The sequence below is a fragment of the Balaenoptera physalus genome, assembly GCF_965194825.1.
Source record: "Balaenoptera physalus genome assembly, chromosome: 3".
In the NCBI taxonomy this organism is placed as follows: Eukaryota; Metazoa; Chordata; class Mammalia; order Artiodactyla; family Balaenopteridae; genus Balaenoptera; species Balaenoptera physalus.
Genome location: NC_138890.1, coordinates 13,657,658 through 13,673,965, shown reverse-complemented (window position 1 = coordinate 13,673,965; position 16,308 = coordinate 13,657,658). Strand labels below are relative to the sequence as shown.

The 16,308-nt window shown below is 56.4% G+C and overlaps 2 protein-coding genes and 1 long non-coding RNA gene across 6 annotated transcripts in view; 2 read left to right on the top strand and 1 right to left on the bottom strand.

Annotated features, from left to right (window-relative positions):
* The window catches only part of BORCS8 (BLOC-1 related complex subunit 8), a 27,903-nt gene extending 17,068 nt beyond the window's left edge, over nucleotides 1-10,835 (top strand). Inside the window, exons 6-7 of the transcript XR_014262023.1 lie at nucleotides 7,531-7,637; nucleotides 10,616-10,835. The gene's annotated coding sequence lies outside the window, so the exon portion shown is untranslated. The remainder of the gene's footprint in view (nucleotides 1-7,530; nucleotides 7,638-10,615) is intronic.
* Nucleotides 1-16,308, top strand: part of LOC309658076 (myocyte-specific enhancer factor 2B-like) — a 23,167-nt gene extending 6,859 nt beyond the window's left edge. The window contains exons 3-12 of one of the 4 annotated variants that reach the window (XM_082456248.1): nucleotides 5,948-6,047; nucleotides 7,531-7,605; nucleotides 11,854-11,936; nucleotides 12,471-12,674; nucleotides 13,681-13,815; nucleotides 14,653-14,800; nucleotides 14,966-15,099; nucleotides 15,188-15,281; nucleotides 15,438-15,549; nucleotides 15,851-16,308. In XM_082456248.1, coding sequence (XP_082312374.1) covers nucleotides 5,948-6,047; nucleotides 7,531-7,605; nucleotides 11,854-11,936; nucleotides 12,471-12,674; nucleotides 13,681-13,815; nucleotides 14,653-14,800; nucleotides 14,966-15,099; nucleotides 15,188-15,281; nucleotides 15,438-15,549; nucleotides 15,851-16,076 — 1,311 coding nt within the window. In that variant the 3' untranslated portion in view covers nucleotides 16,077-16,308. Of the gene's footprint in view, nucleotides 1-5,947; nucleotides 6,048-7,530; nucleotides 7,638-11,853; nucleotides 11,937-12,470; nucleotides 12,675-13,680; nucleotides 13,816-14,652; nucleotides 14,801-14,965; nucleotides 15,100-15,187; nucleotides 15,282-15,437; nucleotides 15,550-15,850 lie in introns of all 4 variants that reach the window. The other 3 variants (XM_082456247.1, XM_082456249.1, XM_082456250.1) reach the window with 3 other exon arrangements.
* Nucleotides 7,220-7,617, bottom strand: LOC309658084. Its single transcript, XR_014262025.1, has 2 exons — nucleotides 7,510-7,617; nucleotides 7,220-7,476 (listed from the first exon to the last, which is right to left on the bottom strand). It is a non-coding gene; the product is annotated as an uncharacterized lncRNA (long non-coding RNA).

Below are 16,308 nucleotides of genomic sequence, written 5' to 3'. Positions count from 1 at the left end.
GACTGAGGCCAGGTGGAAACACCCAGACCCCTCAGAGAAAGGATGGACTCAAGGCTGCCCCTCAGCCCCTAGGAGAACTAAAGCCAGGAGTGAGGGGCCTCAGCTTCCTCTTTCCTCTCTGTGTGACCTCAGACAAATAGCTACCCCTTTCTGACCCTGTGACCTGAGCAATTTGAGCCCGGTCTTACTTCCCATCTCCAACTAATGATTGATTTCATTAAATCATTACCCAACCAGGCAGACATCTAGAAAATGCAAATTAGAGGAGAAAGGGAATTAAAATCATTTGTCACCCCAACTCAGATGCAATGAGTGTAGACATGTTGGGAGTCTGCCCTTCTGGAATATTAGAGGCACATATGCACCTGGAGACAGATGTCATTTTTCAGAGAGTATTTATCACACTCCTGGGATCCCATGTGGGGTTCCCACATGGGAACCGACCCCATGTGGGGTCGGAGAGGTCACCCCAGGCCAGGCCCATGAATCCGAGTGGGATGTACACAGAGGTTGGGTCCCATTTCTCAGCCTCCCAAAGGTCCTCCCTGAGCCTGCATCTTGTGGGGGGGGGGGGCTTGTGAGGCTGCCCACTGGCCCCAGGGAACTCAGGAATGAATGTCTCAGATCCCACTGGTGCCCAGGCCCACTTCCCAGACTGGGTCGGAGGGGGTGAGTTTGGGGCACAGCCGGACAACCCTGTGGTATAAGCCCACGCTTGAGCGAGGATCTGGGGTCCCACCGTGTGGCCCTGGGAAGGAGCCTGCTTCCTCCTGTGTAAAACAGGGCAGCCGTCTCCGCTTCACTGGGCTATCTGAGTCAAGCTGGTCCTGTGTGTAAATGAGGTGGAGCATGGGCCCCGGCAGACAGCAGGCACTCAGTAACAGGAGGTGCCATCCGAACTGTGACCGAGTGGACGTGCCTGTGAGCCCCATCCAGGTCCACCCTCACCCCACCCTCCACCAGGGGCCAAGCAAGCCTCAGGCCTGTCAGCTTCCCTGTCCTGATCTCCTCCAGGTTCAGGTTCACCAGAGGTTGAGGTGGGGTCCTCGGAAGGGAACAATCCAGGCAAGTTGTCATAATGAGTCACTGCTGTGGGCACAGGCCTGCCTCTGTCCAGTTTCCACAATCAGAGCCCCGACCCTCTCCCACTGGACGCTGTCCTGGCCTCCTGCTCCCAAAGGACTTCTCCCCACAGCAGCCACGGAGTCTGCTGAAAATCCTGAATTGCACCACAGCCACCCCCCACCCCCGTTCATACACCCTCCATGACTCTCCATTGCTCTACAGCCCGCTCTTTCACCCTGATCCCCAAGGCCCCTTGCAGCCTCCCTGCCCTCTTCTGTCTCCAGATGCCCCTTGCTCACCCATACCTGGCAATACCAGCCACGCCTGCACCTGGAACCCACCCAGCACATTCCCACCTCAGGGCCTTTGCACCTGCCATTCCTTCCACCAGGCAGTCTCTCACCCACACCCCTTCATGGCTGGTGTCCTCTCGTCCTTGAGGTCCCCTTTTCAAAAAGTCCCTTCTGGCCCCTCTTTCCAAAGCAGCTCCCTCCCCTGCCACCTCCCCCACTGCCTCCCCGTATAGCTGTGGTCCCCGACCTTTTTGGCACCAGGGACCGGTTTCATGGAGGACAATTTTTCCACAGACTGGGGGCAGGGGGGATGGTTCAGGTGGTAATGTGAGCGACGAGGAGCGGCAGATGAAGCTTCACTTGCTTGCCCTCCAATCCCCTCCTGCTGTGCAGCCAGGTTCCTAACAGGCTGCGGACGGGTAGCAGTCCGCGGCCCGGGAGTTGGGGACCCCTGCCCTATAGAATTTCATTGGTGAGGGCTCTGTCCCTGACAGTTTACTTGTCTGTCGTCTCCCCCACCAGACCGGGCAATGGGAAAGGCCAGACGGGTCTGTCCACTCCCTGCCCTTGTGTCCCTGGCACCTTGGTCAGTTCCCAGACATTTCTTGGGGAAGAAAGTGGGGACCGGGGATGCCTTAAAGGCCCCATCTTGGGTTCCCCACTGGCTGTGTCTTGGGTCTGCTGGGCTATGGGCTGAGTCTCTTCCGCTCAGCTCTGACAGATGTGCTAATTTCCCAAGCAGGGAGGCCTGGGCCTCTGGGGATGAATTTCTGGGGCCCTACGGGGAGATCTTTCTCTGGAACAAAGAGAGAGAAGCCTTGGGTCATTCCTGCAGCTGCCACTGCAGCTTAGGGGACATCGTTGGGGGCCTTCGGTGGCCGAGGGCTCTGACTTGTGTGAGATAGCAGAGTTGGGTTCTGAATGTATGGTCTCTCTCAGCCCCAGGGGTAGGAGTCCCAAGCCCCACGGGAGGTGGGATGGGGCACGTCTCCATTTGCAGTGGCCGTGACAGAGAAAATGGCCTTCCTGGCAGGACCTGCAGTGGACAGTGAGGGCAGCCAGGTCCTGCATGACCCCGGGACATAGTTTCCTTCCAAGGTGGGCACTGGAACCTTCAGAGGGTCAGCCCCTTGGCCTGAGAGAAGCATGAGCACCATCCAGTGGGCTGTCGTGCTGTGGGCTGTTTAGAGAGGGGTCGGGGAGCAGGGGTCCCCTCAAACTGGTGGCCTGTGGGCCAGATGGGGCCTCAAATTTGTTTTGTGAACCATGAGGTGTTTAAAAGAAAACGGAACCCGTTGCCGATGTTTCTTCCACTTGTTAAGCAGTTGTTTGCTCGTTCATTCAAGGAAGGGCGATTGCGGACCTACTGTGTGCCGGGCATTGGGAAGGCTCCATCCCTGCCCTCGTGGAACGGACATCTTAGTGGGGCAACAGGATCATCAAAGAAAGTAACAAAGAAGCACCAAAAATATCTGGTAGGACTAAGTGACACAGGGAAAGAGATATCTGGTCTGGGGAAATTAGCACCTCTAGAAAGAGAGATTTCTGCCCAGGCTTGAAGGACGTGTAGCAGCGTCTCAGACCTGGGTGAGTCTGAGAAGGGCGTTCTGGGGAGAGGGCACAGCGGGGTCAAAAGCCTGGCAATGGGAAAGTGGCAGGTCTGTCTGGGGCTGGTGTTTCAGGTGCCTGGAAAGGGGTGGAAGGTGAGCTGGGAATCTGCTGGTACATGAGGCCTGTCTGAAGTAGAGGGACAGGTAGGTGAGTGCCTGAGGCGCCCCCAGGGCCCACTGTACCAATGGGGAAACTGAGGCTTGGAGCATGTCAGGCAATGAGCGTACAGTGGAGCCAGTGGAGTGGGTACCCCCGTCTGGCTGTGCCCATAGCCACAGCCAGGCCATCATACTTCTCAGCACATGGAGCAGGCCTGGGGAGGGGTCTGTGGAGGTGGGTCTGAGGGTCCCCCACTGGGCCTCCGTTTCCCCATGAGTGCCAGAGGGACCTATAAACAAAGGGACCCCCCCCCCCAAAGGGCCTTCTCCAGCTGGAACATTCTGGGTTTCTGGGATTCAGAGCCACACGTGGGTAACACACCCCACCCTCAGACCCCCACAGTCCCCAGGAATACCCCGAAGATCTCCTCAACCCCCTGCCACCTGCACCAGCATAGCTTGTGTTCCCCATGCAGCGTCCGTACGTGCGATCCCTGAGATCTTCACACCCCACCCTCAGAACCCCCAGCCCCGAACCCACATCTCTCCCCTGGGGGGTGCTCCCACCCTGCCTCAGGAAGCCAGAGGGTGGGCGATACCCCTGCAGGGGATAGAGGCCCTATCTGTGTCTGGGGGCCTGCTTATAATGGGGGACTAGCATGGATCTGGGGAGTCTACATGTGTTTGGGGAGCTCTGTGTGTGTCTAGGAGGGTTGCATGTTGTTGGGGGTCGTGTGTTTGGGGGTGTCTGAATATATTGGGGGGTTGTGTACACTCGAGGGATCGGCAGGTGTTGGGGGACTCTGTGTGTGTCTGAGGGGTCTGCGTGTGCAGAGGCCTCTGTGTGTGTTTTGGGGATGTGTGTTTGGCAGGCCGTGTGGGTTTGGGAGGGCTCTGCATGTACTGTGGACTGCATGTGTCTTGGGGACTTATGTATGTGGGTGTTTGGGGGTGATGCATGTGTTTGGGGGGTCTCCCTGCCAGGGGAATCTCCCAACCCCCCCATCTGTACGTAGGAGGAAAGGGCTTTCTCCCTGACCCCCTGTCCCCAGCACCCTTCCTGGGTTTGCCCGGGGCCCTCACTCTGAGCTGGGCACCCCAGGGCTGAGGAGAGGTGACCCCAAGGCCTTCTGGGAGGGGTCAGGCTCAGTGATGGCAAAAGCTGCCTGCATAGAGAAAGAGGGCGATATTATATCCAGAGCATCTGCTTCAGAGAGGCCCCCAAATCAGGGAGGTGTCGCCGACTCTCCCCATCTTCTGGGGTAGGAAGCTGAGGCCCAGAGAAGTCTGGTCGCACGGTAGTCACTGCCAGAGCCCGCCTTCTCCCCAGGGCAGGTGAGGGGCTCCAGGGGCCGTTGTGGGCTGAGCCAGCCCCTAGGTCACCCACAGTGCCCCCCCACCTGGGCCACCATCTCCCCAGGCTCCCAGGGGAGGAGGCGGCCCAGGGCCCCGGCTCGGGGAGGGTGAAGGGGTCACCAGCAGCTGGGGTGGGAGCCGCTGGAGCCCTCAAGAGAGGGGAGGGGGGGTCCCGACTTTCCAAGGGGCTCTTCCTGTCGCTTGTAATGAGGTACTTGGGGAGCAGGTGATGAAACCACCGCCTGGGTTGCGTGAGGCGGGGCCACCGGCCTGATTTGCTGCAAGGCCCAGGAGCAGCGCCCCCTCCCCGCTTCGCCGAGTCCCGCGGGCCCTCACCTCCCCCAGGCCACCCACCTGCCTCTCACTTCTCCTTTCCTCCTCTCCTTTCCTCGCCGGCCTGGGTCCCCCACCAAGCTGAGGCCTCTGAGCTCAAGGGTCTGGCAGCGTGACTTTGCCACTTGTCCCTCCATTAAAGCCCCCCTGGGAGCCAAGAAGGGGAACTTGACTGTTCCTGATCTTTTCTCTCAAACCTCACTGCAAAGCCTTTGAGATCAGGATTCTGTGACCCATTTTGTGGGGGAGGAAGTAGGGGTCTGATGTCGCCCAGCGTGTCACAGTAAGTGTCACCGTGGTCTTGCAAGATGGCACGCTGACTCAGCATCCCCAGTTCCAAGGCCCTTCTTCCTTCTGGCTTCTGGGAGGCCAGAAGGCAAGGTTGATAGATCCCTCCACTGCCCCCTCCTCCTCAGCTGGTGGGAGAAGGATTCTCGCTCCCATTTACAGGTGAGAAAACTGAGTCCTTCCACAGGGAGAGGCCAGCAGTGAAGGGTTAGTGGGAGGGTGGGATTCCCTCCAGACCCCCATCTCCATCACCAGGGGGCTAAGAGACCTCTTAGAGGGAGATGACAGTCATGGCCTGAAGGACTGCAGCAGTGTTTGTTGATGGACTTAATGACCACAGGTATCACCTTAGTTTCTGATGCTCCAGGCACTCATGAAATCTTCCTTTGTACCCCCAGTTCCCCCCTCCAGAACAACGCTCAGTCCTGAGACCCCAGGCTCCCTCCCAACCCCAGGCATATGCCACCAGCACGTCCTGTCCCCTTGGTCGCCAAACAATCCGTCCTCTTCTGCCTACCTGCAGCCCCCGTCCCAGTTCAGGCCCCACATCTCCCACCTAGACACCTGCCCCAGCCTCTCCGGGCCACCTCGCTTCTGCCCAGACAGATGCTGTTCTCATGGCAGCCATGACTAAGGACGAGGTTTGTTTTGGGGTTTTTTTTATTTTTGTTTTTTTGGCCATGCCGCACAGCATGTGAGACCTTAGTTCCCAGACCAGGGATCGAACCCATGCCCCCTATAATGGAAGCGCGGAGTCTTAACCACTGGACGGCCAGGGAAGTCCCCAGGGACAAGGTTTTTAAAAAAATCTTTTGGTTGAGATAAATCACATAGAGAAAAATGCAAAAATCAGTGGAGTAGGGCTAAAAACTTTGCACAAACTGAACACACCTATGTATCCAGGTCCTAGCCCGGGGAACCGAACACCCCAGCCCCCGGACTCCTGCTGTCCTGTCACAGTGCCTGCTCCAGGTGGCCACTGTGCTCATATCCATCACTGTAGGTGAGTTTTGCCTGTTCTGGAACTTCATATAAATGGAATCACATGGTGTGTCCTCTCTATGGAGCCCAGTATTGCTGAACTGGCACATGGTCTGGGAGATTCACCTGTGTGGTTGCATGGAGGTGGAATGCATCCTTTTTCTGTGCTGTATAGTAGTCTTGCACAGAATCTACCAAAAATCATTTACCAATTCTCCCATTGAGGGCATTTGAGTTGTTTCCAAGTGGGGGCTATGACAAATGAGGCTGCTGAGAACATTCTTGTCTGTGTCCTTTGGTAAAACATGGACACTTTTCTCTTAGGTGAATATTGAAGAGAAGCATCGCTGGGTCAAAGGGTAGATGCATGTTCAGCTTTAGTAGGTGCCAGACAGTTTTCCAGAGCGGCTCTACCTCTTTCTCTTTCCACCAACAATGCATGGAAGTACAAGGGGATTCTTTAAACTGTAAAATCATATCCTGACCCTCCCCTGCCTCCAAACTCTCTGTGGCTTCCTAATGCCCTCAGAGTAAAACCCACACTTGTCACTGTGGCCCACAAGGACCTACGTGATCCAAGCCACAGCTCTCCCCACCACCAGTCCCCTCCCCTCTCTCCCTTGCTTGCACTGTCCAGCCATAGAGATTTCCTTGCTTTTTTCAAAATGCCAAACTCATGATCACTCTGAGCCTTTGCCCTTGCAGTTCCCCCTGCCAGGAACACCCTTGCACCAGATCTCCCCACAACTGACTCTTCCTTTGCTTGGCTGTGTCTTTCTTGGGCTTTGGGTCTCAGTTCAGATGTCACCTCTTCAGAGAGATCTTCCTTGAAATCTCTGGCTTCTAACATTGCCCCTTTTGTGGTCAATACTTCTCTCTTTTTAGACTTAGGTTCTGACCTACAAGAGCTTCATAAAATGACTTGGGTAGTTCCCATTGTTTTCAAAGGTCTGAGGTAGTTTAGAGAACATTTCACTTTCCTGTCCTTTAAGATTTGATAAAATAGCCATAAAACTGTCGGGGCCTGTTGTCCTTTTAATGGTAGGTCTCAAGTCACTTTTCTAATCTTCTGTGGTCATTGGTCTACTTAAGCTTTCTACTTCTTTTGAGGTCAGTTTATCACAATGGTTGGCACTTGATAAATGCCAAGTGTGGGGGGGCAAAGAAAGGGGTGGGAGGTATTGGACTCTTGACTTCAAATGCCCACTCCCCTGCCCATCTGCTCAGGGCCCCATCCAGCCCTTCCACTGAGGCTCAACTACATGCTTCCTCCTTTGAGATGCCCTCTTGGATTTCTCCTGACTCTTCTTCCCTTTCCTGGGTCGATGAGTCCACCTGTGCCTCTCTGCTGGGCAGATGCCACAAGCTCTCTGCTTTCTAGCTGGACATTGGTGGGGGGGATATGCGCACAGAAGAGTGCTCCCCTAACCTCAGCCTCTCCTAACCTCAGCCTCTCCTAACCTCAGCCTCTCCTAACCTCAGACTCCCCCCCTCGTGCTCTGCAGATTCAGCACGCACAGCCACCTCCCCCCAGCAGTTCCGGTCACGGTCACGCCAACATCTGGAGAAGGGGCCGCCAGGTCTGTCTGCTGCTTGGGGTGGGGATTTGCATGTGAGTACAAATATATATGCACACCCTGGGCCTTCCGCCTCCGCATTCCTTGGCTGGCCCTTCACACCTGGGCCTGAGGCAGGTCAACGCTGAGTGGCTGGATTTGCATGCCCGTGTATTTCTGGGTAGGGAGTCAGCTGGGGGAGTCTGAGAGGAAGTTGTTGAGGGAAGCTGGGGGGAGTTCAAATGTGTCCCTCTTGACCTGCTCCCTTCACCAAATCTTCCCAGTCACCCCTCTGACTTGTCCTGAGGGTCTTCCAGTCTAGGGGAGAAGGAGAGAGCTGGATATACGACCCCCTTAGCCCCACAGAGTCAGAACTGGAGGGGATGGATGGAGGCTGTGGGAGACTAGAGTGAGGGCAGGGAGGGCTTCATGGAGGAATGGATTTTTTGAGCTAGGTTTCTGAAATGTGAATAGGAGTTGGCCAGGTGCAGAAGGGGCAACAAGGGCTTTTCAGGCAGAGATATTTTGTTGAAGGTAGAGAACAGTGGGCAGGAGCTGATTGGAGCAGGCCTTTTTTACTTTTTTTAAAATTTATTTTATTTATTTGGCTGCGCCGGGTCTTAGTTGCAGCACGCGAGATCTTCGTTTCGGTGTGCAGGATCTAATTCCCTGACCAGGGATTGAACCCAGGCCCACTGCATTGGGAGCGCAGAGTCTTTTTTTTTTTTTTTTTTTTTAATATTTTTCTTTCTTTTTATTTAGTTATTTATTTATTTTTGACTGCGTGGGGTCTTCGTTGCTGCGCATGGGCTTTCTCTAGTTGCGGCAAGTGGGGGCTACTCTTCATTGTGGTGCGTGGCCTTCTCATTGCAGTGGCTTCTCTTGTTGCGGAGCACGGGCTCTAGGTATGTGGACTTCAGTAGTTGTGGCACTCAGGCTCAGTCACTGTGGCTCACGGGCTCTAGAACGCAGGTTCAGTAGTTGTGGTGCACAGGCTTAGTTGCTCCGCGGCACATGGGATCTTCCAGACCAGGGCTCAAACCCTTGTCCCCTGCATTGGCAGGCAGATTCTTAACCACTGGGGAGCGTGAAGTGTTAACCGCTGGACCACCAGGGAAGTCCCTGGGGCAGGGCCTTGAATGCCAGGCTGAGGACTGGAACTTCCTTCCTCCTGAGGGCAGTGAGGACCCGTGAGGAGTGCATGAGCAGTGAAGGGACATGATCAGCTGGGTGCTGGGTAGATCCCTCAAGGACCAGGGCAGGGGATGACTTTGGTTCCTGGGTGAGGACTGGGGGCTCCAAGGTCATCAAAGTTCAGAAGACTCAAACCCCTGTGTGAGCCCATCTGCACCTGTCAAGCCTGGCTCCAGAGATGGCAAAGGACCTAGTGGCTTCTAGAGGACCCAAAGAGCCCTAGAGTACAGTGACTTAAAGTGCAAGGTTCAGGCATAGCACAGAGAGGGCCTCACCCCCAGTCTCTGCCCAGATGGACACAGCCCTGGCCTCCCAGTAGTTTCCTGTCATCTCTACCCCTACCCCCAACAGTCCTGCTCCCCATGGCAGCCATGGCCAAGTTTTTAAAGTCCCGTGCCTTCTTGCTCAAAGCCCTCCCATGGCTGTACATTGCTCTTAGACCAAAACCCACAGGCCTCCCTGCAGCTCAGAGGACCCGGAGTGGCCCTGCCTCTGCAGCCTCTCCTGCTGGCCTCCTCACTCCAGCCTTATTGATGCATCTCCTCCCTCCTGAGGGCCTTTGCACCTGTCATTCCTTCTGCCTGGAACTTACTTCCTGTCTTGGCTCTTGGGTCTCAGTTCAGAGAGAACCCCCCGACCTTCTGACTCTTGGGGCTCCCCCGTTATGTGAACCCTGCCCTAGCCAGGATGTCCTTGTCTAAAATGGGGACAGATTGAGAAGGGGCCAGAGTTGATCTTCCAGGCCCAGAGACTCATGTCCAAGTCCCATGTTCCCATGGGACCCCAGGCGTGGGGGGCATTTCCTGAGTCATCTTGGCACCGAGACCTCCTGGCCAGTGCCCTCCTCCTGTCCCCAGGGACCTGTCAGGGCGGGGATAACGCATCCCAGCCGTGGGAACTAGCCTGATTCCAGCCGGGGATTAAAATTAGCCCCAGAGGTTAAATTTAGCAAGTCAAGCTGGAGCTGGGGGGCTGAGATGGGGGCTTTTGTTGGCCTGGGATTTGCATAGTTGTGACCACTCAGAGACCCAACCCAGAGAAGGTGGAGGGTGTGTCTGGGGTCACACAGCGGGCCGCATATGATGGACTGGGGCGTCTCATACTTCCAGCCCTGGGTCTGTGGGAAGATGAGGCACCCCGCCCAGACCCCTCGAGCTGGGGTGTGGGAAGCAGGTATGGCTACTCCCAGAGACAGACCTACATTTCCCTACGCTTCCCAAGAGCTCATTCCCAGGCCTTGTGCCAGGTACTCTGTATTTCATACCCACCCCATTCACAGAACAGCAAACTGAGGCCGAGGGAGAGGCCTCCCTTGCTAAAGACCGCTCTTCTGGCTGAGACCTGAGAGCAGGCCCACTTCACCCTGGGCAGGTCTGTGGCATGGCCTCAGCCACCTATGACATGGGAGGGCTGGGGGGGTGGAGTGTGGTCATAGAGTTGGCAGAGGGGGTCTCGGGGGCCATGGAGTGGCTGTCTGTACAGTGGGGTGGGTGCTGCAGAACAGGCAACATGATTCCTTGATTCCAAGGAGCCCTGCATGAGGGCTGCTGGGAAAGTCCTGGACCGTGTCTTGGGTACCTGCTGCCCTCACTGAGCTGCCCATTCTCACCCTTGGGGCCCCCACCAGGGAGATCCAAGATCCCCATGAGGAAGGTCCAGGGTTTCTCTCCAGTTTGCCTGGGCCCACCCCATCCCCCAGTCTGAGGGTTCTAAGCTTAAGTCTTTTCAGGGCATTCCCCCCTCCTCCCGCTGGAAAGTGGGGCAGGGATAGGGTTTCTCTTATGCTTCCCCCCAACTTTTTATTTTATTTTTATTTTTATTTTTTGGCCGCGCCACGCAGCATGTGGGATCTTAGTTCCCCGACCAGGGATCGAACCCGCGCCCCCTGCACTGGAAGCGTGGAGTCTGAACCACTGGACCACCAGGGAAGTCCCCACACACACAATTTTTAAAATAGAAATCTATAATCACTGAGGGAGAAATGTTAGAAAATTCAAAAGAGCAAAAAGGAAAAAAAAAAGACAAAAAGCCCACACATTGTATGATTCAATTTATAAGAAGTGTCCAGAACAGGCAAATCCACAGAGAGAGAACGTAGATTAGTGGTTGGCAGGGGCTGAGGGGAGGGGAATGGGGAGTGGCTGCTAATGGGGCTGGGGTCTTTTTTTGGGAGGATGAAAATTTTCTGGAACTAGGTAGATGTGATGGTTGTACAACGTCGTGGATGCTCTAAATGCCACTGAATTGCACACGTTAAAATGGCGAGTTTTATGTTTTATGAATTGCATCTCAATTTTTAAAAACGGGAAAAAACTCACCCATAAATTTCCACCCAGCATGGACTCTCAGCTTGAGCATTTCCTTCTAGTCTTTTTTCCACTCTCAATACAGTTTTTAAATATACGTTTTATATATTTTTAATATATGTTTTCTGGTAACCGCAGCCCTCAACCTTGCTCATCAAAGGGCTATTGTGGGATTGAATGAGTTCAAAAGTGTCTGCTGTGTAGACCAGGCTTACTTTCAGAGGCTCAGGATCACTGAGCACCGCTGGGTATCAACATCGGATGGCCCTCCAACCTGGCCTGTTGAGGACTTTTAAGCTGTCGCCAGTATTCATAACAGCAGTGCATACACAGCACCTGCTGTCTGCAAGGCAGATCTGAATGCCCTGTGTGGGTTAGCTCATTTTATGCTCCAGCAGCACTGGGCAATGCACCATACTGTTATCCCCGCTGCACAGACAGGGGGTCAGTCTCCCCCGAGGTCCCACAGTTACCAGCTTGTTTTGCTTTAGAGCCTCAGGTGGGGGCACCCATACCTCTCAATCTTTCCCCCTTGGTCAGCCTTCTCCTTATAAAACATTGGTCTGAAGGTGTTCAATGAGCATTTGCTGCATCCTGGACTGGTCGAGGGTGTGGGCTGTGGGGATGACCCAGCCTGCCTTGATCTCCCCCATCATCTCCCTTTCAGCACCTGGCAGGGGCAGGAGGAAGATAGGGGGTAGACTGGGGTGCCTGTCCCCACTCTCCACCCACCTACTCTGTCCTCTTCTCCTCCCCCCACCCCGACCCCCAGACCAAGGACACTCCACCCAGCCTGGGACAATGGGGAGGAAGAAAATTCAGATCTCACGCATTCTGGACCAAAGGAATCGGCAGGTGAGTTCAGTGGGTGGGACAGTGGTTCCGGGAAACGCATTCCTGGCAGGGGACACAGCCTGGGCAAAGGCCTGGCCATCTGGGAGAACTGCAAGGGAATAAGGAGACTTGATGCAACGTCAGGAGTTTGAGATGTAGCATTTACTCATTCTCATGATGATTAATTCACTGATTCTTCTTGATGACTGGAGCCCCAGTCACAGGGGAGACGGAACTCAATACAAATACACCCAACTCAAAGCGCTGGACCAGAGAGAGGCACAGAACTGGGGAAGCTCAGAGAGGGAGTGTGGGCTCTCCCTGGAGGCCAAGGTAAACTTACCAAAGGAGAGGACATTTGGGCTGGGTTTTGAAGCACTGATAGGAGTTTGCCATGTTAAGAAGTGAGAAGGAGTAGTACAGCCAGAAAGAACAGCACATGCAAAGGCATGGAATCACGAGGCATGTTCAGGGAACAATTAGGCCCCTCCACCTCCCCTCTCACCATCCCAAATCTTTGTCTTCTCCTGCCCCGCCTGTGGGTCCTGGGTCCAGGTGACATTTACCAAGCGGAAGTTTGGGCTGATGAAGAAGGCCTATGAGCTAAGTGTACTCTGCGACTGTGAGATCGCCCTCATCATCTTCAATAGCGCCAACCGCCTCTTCCAGTACGCCAGCACGGACATGGACCGTGTGCTACTGAAGTACACAGAGTACAGTGAGCCCCATGAGAGCCGCACCAACACCGACATCCTCGAGGTACCCCTGGGACCCACCTCCCCGCCCTCATGAAGCCCAGCACACTCTGCTCACTCAGAGCCTAGGGACTCTTGGTTTGCACAAAAGATGAGCGTTGCAATTTGGCTTTGCTGCTAGTCAAAGCAGCTTTGGAGTAACAGAGTGTCCCTTTTAGGGGCAACTTCCTGGATAGTGGAAATAAAAAACATCGAGGGCCCCACTATGTGCCCCTCACACACATCATCTCATTTGCTCCTGTTACCCATTTGGTGAGTACAGACACAGAGAAGAAAAGGTACCACAAAGCAAACAGACCTCACTGAGGTCCAGGAATGTTTTTGCTTGAGCCGCTGTATCCTCAGGAGAAAGAGGCAGGAGCAGCCCCTGCACTAGCTGGGCAGCCCTCACACCCACGACCCAGGATGGGCAAGATCACTGTCACTTTGGATGTGGGCATCTTTACCCAGGGCGGGAAGCTAAAGCCACTGGGCTGGAGAGAGCAGCGGGCTAGGACTGCACCCAGGAAGCCCCAATGTGGCAGAGGGTGGGGAGAAGCTGGCACAGGAGAGGCAGGGGTCCAGGAGTGTGCTGGTCACTGCTCCCAGGTGGGTGGCAGCTTAGGAGAACCTATAAAGTTGTCCTCAGGTGCTCAGTCAGCTGACATTTATTAAGCACCTACTGCACGCCAGGCTCCGAGGCTGCACGTGGGTGCAGAATGCAGGGACCGAATCACACTCAGGAGCAGTGTTAGGATAATGCCAGCAGGCCTGGGTGGGTCTCGGCCTCTGCTGTGTGACCCAGGCCTCTCTGGTCCCAGGGCAGGACAGTCCCTCTCTCACAAACAGTTGGAACTTACTAGGTGATAACTCACTGGGGTTTTTGGCTAATGGGATTTGGCTGGAGCAGGCTGTGCCTGCACCCTGCCTGCCCACAGAGCTGGATGGGATAGGTCCTCCCCTCTCCCGTAGAACCAGTTTTCTTGGCCAGGATTGGGGGAGTGTCACCCTGTTGTCTCCCCCTTCCACAGACACTGAAGCGGAGGGGCGTGGGCCTTGATGGACAAGAGCTGGAGCCAGAGGAGGGGATTGAAGGGCCAGGAGAGAAGCTGCGGAGGCTGGCAGGTGATGGGGGTGACCCAGCCTTGCCCCGACCCCGGCTCTATGTAAGTGACTCCCTGCCCCGCCATGAATGGGGCCCTCGCCCCACTTCTGAGGTCCAAATGGCTGAGGCTGAGATTGAGAGAGAGACTTAAGACCAGGAATCCTAGAATTTGGGGGCAGGTTTCTGCCTGGGTGGGCAGGGAAGGCTTCCTGGAGGAGTGGGCATTGTAGCAGGGGCTTTGAAGGATGGAAAAGAGTTCAACAGGCAGACAGTTCCTTCCTTTTTTTTTTTTTAATTTTAATTTTTGGCTGCGTTGGGTCTTCGTTGCTGCGCGTGGGCTTTCTTTAGATGCGAGCGGTGGCTACTCTTTGTTGTGGTGCGTGGGCTTCTCATTGCAGTGGCTTCTCTTGAGGCGGAGCTCAGGCTCTAGGCACGTGGGCTTCAGTAGTTGCAGCATGCAGGCTCAGTAGTTGCGGCACACGGGCCCTAGAGCACACAGGCTCCAGTAGTTGTGGCACGCGGGCTTAGTTGCTCGGTGGCATGTGGGATCTTCCCGGACCAGGGCTTGAACCCGTGTCCCCTGCATTGGTAGGCAGATTCTTAACCACTGCGCCACCAGGGAAGTCCCAGTTCCTTCCTTCTTTATTTCTCTGATTCATCAAACACCCTGGGAAGCCCCCTCAGGGCCAACCCTATGCTGATTAAGAAGCCTCAGCTCTGGGCCTAGCTGTCAAGTAGCTACAGAGGCAGACACAGACTCCCCCAGCCATGTGGCGTTAGGCCAGAGGGAGGAGTATTGAGGACTTGCAGAAGGTGGAGGCTGGCGACTGAACTCATTGGGATTTTCTGTCTTGGACTTGATGCCCTCATTTCCACATCCTGTCCTCTCTGCCCTCAGCCAGCAGCTCCCACTATGCCCAGCCCTGACATGGCATATGGGGCCCTGCCCCCACCAGGCTGCGACCCCAGTGGGCTTGGGGAGGCCCTGCCTGCCCAGAGCCGCCCATCCCCCTTCCGTCCAGGAGTCCCCAAAGCTGGCCCCCCAGGTGAGCATGGGGCATAGGCCCTCGGGGAGGAGAGGTGGCGGTCCCAGGGAGGCTGTGCAAGGCGGGAGTATGGGCTCTGGCCCTGCTTGGCTGTGGGCATCACTCCATTAGATGACATGGCGACCTGGTGACCTTCCCTCTCTCTGGGGGTCTCCTGCTCCCCAGGCCTGGCGCACCCTCTCTTCTCAGCAAGCCACCTCGGCAGCAAGACACCACCGCCCCTGTACCTGACAGTGGATGGGAGGAGGCCAGACCTGCCTGGTGGCCTCGCTGGGGCCCGAGGGGGACTGAGCACCTCAGTGAGTGAGGGGAAGGTGTGGAAGGGCTGTGGGAGCAGGGTGGCCTGGGTGTGGGCCTCAGTTTCCCCTTTCCCCTGTCTCTCCACAGAGAGGCCTCTATGGTAGCCTGCAGAGTCCGTGCTCCACTGCCACCCCGGGACCCCCACTAGGGAGCTTCCCCTTCCTCCCTGCAGGTCCCCCAGGTATGCACCCGCTGTGGGAGGTGTCCACACACCTGCCTGCCGGGGGTCCACACTCCGCCGCCCTCCAGAACTGAAAACTGGCGGGTGGGGTGGGTCAGGCTTGGGCAAGGGGCTCCCTGAGGTCAGGGCCTCAGTTTACTCTTCCTGCCCCCCCAGAATATGGCCTGGGAGACCCCCCTCCGCCCCCAGGCTTGCTGCAGCCCCCCACCCTGGCCCCCTGGCAGCCCTCCAGGGGTGATGGGTCCCCGGCCACCCCCGCCCAGCCCAGGTAAGTGCCCCGACTGCCTCCTTGCCCGCTCCCCTCCCACCCCGTTCGGGTTCACGGGTGGGGGCTCCTCCAAGTCTTCCAAGCCCCAGCCACTGCTGACCCCTGGTGGCCACTCCCGGTTCTGCACTTAGCCCCTCCCGACTGGTCCTGGTGAGGATGGGAGGCTATTTTGGAGGCCCCAAGAGGGATCACCACCCCCTCCTTTCCCAAGGTCCTCCTGCCCAATCTTTGCCCAAGCCATGCCACTTCCATGGCTTCCCTCGCTGAGCTCACGGCCCCGCTCCTCTCTCTCTCCCTGCAGTGGGGGCCGCAGCCTGGGCGAGGAAGGCCCCCCAGCCCGCGGCGCCTCCTCGCCCACCCCACCAGTCAGCATCAAGTCCGAGCGCCTCTCGCCGGCCCCTGGAGGCCCCGGAGACTTTCCAAAGGCCTTCCCCTACCCCTTGCTCCTGGCCCGGCCCCTGGCAGACCCCCTACGGCCTGGGCCCCCGCTGCGCCGGCTGCCCACTACCGATGGCTGGCCCCGGTAGTAGGCCCGGGGGTGGCACCGATTCTGCCCCTCACACCAGGCGGGGTGAGGGCACGTGGGGTCCCAACCTTCCTCCCTGCGTCCTTGGAGAAGACCCAGCAGTTACGACCCACTCCGCGGCAGGGGCCTGGAGGGGGGAAAGCCTGGTTCGGGTCCAAGGTTGGGGTGCCCCTTTCCCCCTTCCAGTGTGTGTGTATCCATCAATAAAACACACGGGGCATCCGTGAACGAAA